Source organism: Diadema setosum, chromosome 14, assembly GCF_964275005.1.
Source record: "Diadema setosum chromosome 14, eeDiaSeto1, whole genome shotgun sequence".
NCBI lineage: Eukaryota > Metazoa > Echinodermata > Echinoidea > Diadematoida > Diadematidae > Diadema > Diadema setosum.
Genome location: NC_092698.1, coordinates 3,191,015 through 3,197,646, shown reverse-complemented (window position 1 = coordinate 3,197,646; position 6,632 = coordinate 3,191,015). Strand labels below are relative to the sequence as shown.

Genomic DNA, 6,632 nt, shown 5'->3' with positions numbered 1-6,632 from the left:
CCTCCCATATCGCCGAAGGGGTTGAGGGGGGGGGGGGGTTAAAGCCTCAGCGTCCCTAAAATCCTATTTTTTTTTTAAATCTTCTTTTGTCAAACCGAAAAAGATAGAGCTAAATTAGTGCAATGAATACATTTATGCAATGTTTTATTATGGCGGATCAAGGGGTGCCCAGATCGGGGAGGGGGGGGGGAGGGGTGGAGGGGCTATTCCACATTTTTAGCATCTCCCTGAAATAGCTACGAGGGATTTTCACCAAACTTTACAGATAGCATGTTTATGGTAATAGTTATGATACCGCATACCGGTCAAATATTGTGTGTGTGTGTGTGTGTGTGTGTGTGTGTGTGTGTGTGTGTGTGTGTGTGTGTGTGTGTGTGTGTACACAGGGGGATTTCATTGCAACAGATCATGCCACAGTTGGTAAAAGGATAACGACTTGATCCATACAGTCTACAGCAATCCTGTCCACTACGTACCTTTGTTGCAAGATGCGAATCCTAATTGCTCTTCTTCTTTCTCCTCCTCCTCCTCCCCTCTTCTTGTCTTCTTCTTTGATTCTTATACTTCTTCTTCTTCATCTTCTTCTTCTCATTTCTGCTCTTCTTCTTCTTCAACACCTTCATCTTCTTTTATTCATATGATTCTGCTTTATCTTCTATAAACCTGACACAATATATTTTCTCACTCGGTGCTTTCTGGCATACACGTTTTTGTGAAGACGCTGTTTACCATCGATATGTATCAATTTTTCAAAAGTGGGATACTACTCATTCGCGGTTTACTACACCGTTCTTTCTAATACTGCTGTCTACGTGTTTCTTGGAACGTTGTAAATCCGGTCACTCACAAATTTTGGGAGCACCCGTGAGTATCATATAGGTACCTAGGTCGAGTTCCCACGTCGTACGAGATGGCGGCGTGCTGAGACTTGATCAACTTGTAACAATGTAAGTCTTCAGCCTGAAAAGGAGATGCAATTGAATCGGGAGTTGTAGTATTGGTTAAGATGAGGATTGAGCTTTTTAACTTTTTGAGAGATACAAAAAAAAAAGATATGGAGTGGTACAGGGCATAATATATATAATTCTAAGAGGAATTCAAAGTTTATTTGATGAAAATTTGTTTAGAAATGGCTGAGATTTCCAAAAACAATGTAAAACAAAGCAAATAAAGGGTGGGTCCCATCTTTATCTAGTATGAATTTGTTTGGATATCTCGTCTATTCCAAATCCAATTTTCATATATATATATATATTTTTCTCAAATAAACTTTGAGTCCCTCTGAGAATCACATGCTCTTTCTTGTTTCAAAAGAGGTTTCTCATTATCTCACAAAAAAAAAAAGTTGGAAACCTGAAGCCTAATCTCAGCCAAAACTATACCATCCCTTTAACTTCTGTTTACAGCTGGAAAAGGCAGTGTATCGTTTTCCTTTCGTTTAATGCTAACGATGAGGAACTAGTCATTTATATGTCCATGATGATGATCCTACCAAAGTTCTGTGCACGTAGTCTGTATAGTGTGCAGCCCTTGTGTTTGATGTCTTCTACATTGCACCATAGTAGCCAAGTTATCTGCACATGATGGCCTATTTTACCCTAAGTGGCAGGTCACAGCAATGATGTCATCACAGCAATTACCTTTGAGGCTTAATTCTTATCAAACTTACTCAAACGACAATATTCACTGAGGTGAATTCCCCCTTTTTTTTCTAAAATATGCATATTACAGCTGTACAATGTTGGACATATCCGGTGTAGCACGTGTCTTTCCGCTGCAGTTCCGCCTATATCCGCCGAGAGAGAAAGGGATATGGTGTCCAAACAGCATAGTATAGCCTTTTGGTCACAGTTTCCGACTGATGTTTGTATTATATAGGGGAATAAGTTCTCCTGAACCTCCCTCTGAATACATCATAGGCTACTGTATATCATGTGATCACATGACACACGGCCTTGAAAAAAAAAAAAAATCATCACCCATATGACAATATCACGAATCGGGCGCAGCAGACAACGCTTGTAGCTAGAGTCATAGTCGTTGTGCAGCTAATACAGTGTAGCTGCGACTGTCGTTACGGTTCCACAGTTGCTGATGTCCTTACCAAGTTCAGTCAATGATCTCTGTGGCCTCGCATACCATCTTCGAAGGGTCTTGGACGAGGACATTCTTCTCTTTGCTGTTACCTCTGTTCTGTAGAACAGAGAGGCCCAATGCAGGGAGAGTTTAGCTGATGTCCACTGGGGCTCACAAACATTGTAGCACATGAACAGTGTTGTCCTCGGTCACAATATAGCGTCATCAACACTGCAGACTACACAAAGTGTAGCTCTTGAACACTATAGCTCATGAATAATTTCTTAATTTGTTCTCCATACCGCACGTCATCGACTCTGATTTACAGAAGCTCCTGTCCATGGTTGGTAGTCAGCTCATCGACGTGACCGTATCTTTCCGACGATGCCGCACGAAGATCTTGATCACAAAGCAGTTACCAACCTCGTTGTCTGACGTTTCGTCCAGTTCACTTCATGTCATACACCCATTTCACACTGAAAGAGATAGATCACATTGGCGCGGGGTATCTGAAGATTCATTGCCCTTTACCTCACTTAAGAAAAAAGGGAAAGAAATTATAGATTAAAAAATAGGATACTTTAAAGTTAAACGTCATGAACGACACGGATTATGATTCTTCAAGCAGCTTTTCAAGCTTTTCAAGCTTCTTTTCAGGAGAGGAAGCCGTAAGAATACGCAATCGCGATTTCAAGCTACGTAATATTTCGGGAGATAATGAGCTTATCAACGCTACGACATCAAAGATGGCGTTTACAGGGTAAGGATTTTCTCTTTTTCCCCTTCCTCTCATATCTCCCTCCCCTTCTCTCTCTCTCTCTCTCTCTCTCTCCCCTCCTCTCTCTCTCTCTCTCTCTCTTTGTGTGTACACTGGTGTATGTGGGGGGAAGAGAGAAGAGGAGAAGAGGGGGTGGGGGTCATTTTCTATGACGAAATCTTCTGAATGCAGAACCATAGAACATTCTTAGGCTTATATGCATATGGCCCAAAGTCGAACCCCAGGGGCCGGAGAAAAAAATACTTTGACTTATGTGAATTTTTTATCGACGAGATAGAATCAACACAAGTATATATGAAGGGTTTGTTTGCAAAAACCGATAAGTCCATTTTTGAAGATTTTGAAGTACGATCTCTGTCATAAAGTACAAAATAATACCTTTTAAATGATATATTGGTTACTACATATAAAGCTATATTTTTGAAGATATGGTCAAAAGAAGCAAAAATTTTCTTATTATTCTCTTTATTTTTCTTGACCTTTAATCGCAAATATCTCCATTTGGCAAATATGGACTTATCGGTTTTTGCAATCAAACTCTTCATATTATCTAGCTTGGAAGAATTTCCTTCGACTTAGGCAAATTTTCGACTTAGGCGAGGCCAACTTATGCGAGGTTGACTTTGTAATAGCTAAAGTGATTAGCTATTATCAATAGGGTTGTTTAATGAAAGTGACTCGCAGGTGGGGGGGGGGGGGAGAGATAATCAAGCAGAAAAGATACCTCCTCTTTTTGCATTACACCATCGTTATCATCTCTGAAAATATGAAAATTTTATTCACGATGAAGTGAATGGATTTGTAGATTTAAGGAATTTAAACTGTAATAATTGTGTGACTCTTACTGAAAGGTGCGCAACAAAAGCGTGAAGCCAGTGATATTCAAAACGAAAATAGGCAGGGATTATGCTCTCCGGTATGTAATGAGGGTGTTAGACATCAGCGTCCTGCATGGGATTATTCGCTATACAGGCATCCCCAACACCTGATTAGCGGTAATAATGATGTCGGTGATGACAATCAAGATGAGAAAGACCTCTTGGACACGATATTTCTGATACACAATATCCCTCTCTACCCAGAAGTATAAGTGGTTACCTAGCAACGATATGGTGATGATAATTAGGGTAGGGCCCCTTTGGTAGAGCATACGTGCAGTATAGCAATAATGCAGATGGCGTCCATATATTCTCATATTATCATTGTGGTCCCAGCACAATATAACAGATATGAATAATCGGTGTGACAATATGTTATTATGTAACACGAAGATTGACGAATGTTTCTTTTACTGCACAGGGCGCAAACTACAGTAACAATGGCAACATCAACGGACCACATCAGCCAGATGTCCGTCGCAACCCCCAGCGGCCATAAAGGTTGGTATCAGGTCCCCTCGACATTTTTACGATGGGATGCCCGTCTATGTTCAAGTAGATTAAAGTAATGATTTGACAGTGATAATGACGTCACATCAAACGCCTAATTTACATAAAACATGTCACGAACAAGAACACGAACACGAGCACATTCGAACAGACATACATATTTCTTCTCACGCATTCACATCTTGCTTATCACACATTCGTTTGCTTTTTAAGTGCTTTATGTTCCTACGTTTAAGTTTTTTAGTCTTATGATGCTATGGCCTTAATTATACTCTCTTTCGTTCTTTACATCCGTTTATGAGTATATTCTACCTAATTTACAAAACTTAAGTCGACATGACAAATTCTTGCTTTTAACAAATAAACTGGTCATGTCATGTGTGATCTTTTTATTATTCCAATGACTGCCCTTTTCCGTTGTTGCTGTTTTTGTCTGTTTGTTTGTTTGTTTATTTGGATTTGAAGTTATCTAAATCTGTTGTTTTTTTTACCAGAAATAAAGTTTTGTTTTTTTTTTATGCCAAGTGGATCTTTTAAAACCAGTTTTTCTGACGATGTCATCCATTATATTGGGGGGATTGACAGATAAGTCAATGAATACGAATAATAGTTGAAAGACTAGTTATCATTAACGTGTATCGTTTTTGTTTAACCTTGTCCTTGTACAATTTTCTTTCTGAATCTCCTTTTCACAGGAACAGAATTGAATTTTACGCAAAGCTTCTTCATTGGGTTTTGCGCCGGAACAGTGGTAACCATCATCATGGTGGTCGTGGTCTGGTTAATCATGCGTAAGCGCAGACAATCTCGTCAAGTAGCAGCGAAGGGACCGACTGTTAAGGCCAACGAGTTCTCGGCACTTCCAGCGGGCGAATACTGCGAGTACCGGCTGAAGGGGGACGACAACTTGCCGTCCGATGGCGATCGTACCGCGTACAGTGAGCTGAAGCTCACACACGTTGAAGGGCAGACAGTAGACAACAAAGGAAGCGATGCGCACAAGGAGACTAGCAAATATGACGCGCCTAACCAACAGGCGCGCCTCACTCGTCTCATGTCAAGCGGAAGTTACGTGGACATTGATGTGCACGCGTACACGAATGTGCGAGAGTGTCGAGGGTACAAAGGAAGGCAAAACAGCTACGTGTAGACTACTCAGTGAAATTCTCTCGTATAGGAAACGTAGCCGTAAAAAAATGATAAATTATGTAGAATACGCTGCTTTCTAGTGAGTGACACAACAGCACGATAGTGAATCATATATCTAAGCTTGACTTCGATTCAAGACAGTTTTCAACTCTCCTGGGAATAATTTTGCCAGCGATTATTGGAAAATTTGCGTTGTTCGCGTTTAAGCTGCGGGGTCTTCGAGTATGTGACTGGTCATAGTTCAGCAATGGTACGCAGGACAATCGTACACGCGTCGTGAGAAGTACGCATTAAATGCGCAAGAATGGTTTACCGCTCCATTGTCGCGAAACATTGGAAGGAAAACTTTTCCTGTTTTCGGCATTCCTTCGCAAAACGTTGGTGTGCTCAGTGAATTAGCCCTGGAAGGAAATATTGGGAGACATCATTGAAAATAATTATTAGAATGATGATATGTGGAACCCAATCAAACTGTTGGCTTAAAGCTCTCATGCGACCAAGCCTTTTAATTTTGTCTATAAAGGCACAAAGTAACTTTTCACCTGATGTTAGTATACTAATGACCGGTATACTAATACGAAAGCTCTTCTGAGCTCAGTTCCATTGCCTGTATAGAATAAATCAATTACGATAGTTTGTGTGTGCGGTTGGGAAAACGGCTGCCGCTGAATTTATATGACATCACCCTTTTATAAAACAAATTAGGCACCTTACTTGGTTGGTAAAATCATCCCCTCCGTCACTCTTTGAACACTCCAAAGATTCAATCGGCCTTGCGGCGTGTATTTCGGTCTGTTCCAAAGGTACTATTGGTTGGATGATTATATGATATTGACTGGCCTCGAGGGATATATATATATATATATATATATATATATATATATATATATATATATGTATACTGTATACATCATGCGTTTTGGAATGATGGACAACAGGAAACCACGGCTATTAAAAAGTTCGCCAATTTTTTTCTTACACAACGCTGACGATATAAACCACTATGCTTTTCGAACAGATTCCCTCCTATCAAAGTTTGTCTATATACTTCTTTTTGGAAATATTATTCTGTACCTCTGCTCTGGACAACATTGATTGATTTCCCATGATTATGCTGATTATGCTTAAAGTAAATGCTGTACATGAGACAGTCATATCATTATTAATTTTTGTAAGTCCTATATGATTTGAAAATTGAACTCGTCAGTCGTACCGAGAGAAATGGTAGTCAGCAATAAAGT

At 39.9% G+C, this 6,632-nt stretch overlaps 1 protein-coding gene across 1 annotated transcript; it reads left to right on the top strand.

The window, feature by feature from the left end:
- The first annotated feature begins 2,672 nt into the window (after window positions 1-2,672).
- On the top strand, window positions 2,673-6,226 carry LOC140238106 (uncharacterized). Its single transcript, XM_072318040.1, has 3 exons — window positions 2,673-2,836; window positions 4,154-4,233; window positions 4,938-6,226. The coding sequence occupies exons 1-3, from the start codon at window positions 2,673-2,675 to the stop codon at window positions 5,390-5,392; spliced, it is 699 nt and encodes a 232-aa protein (XP_072174141.1). The 3' UTR covers window positions 5,393-6,226.
- Window positions 6,227-6,632: the final 406 nt, after the last annotated feature.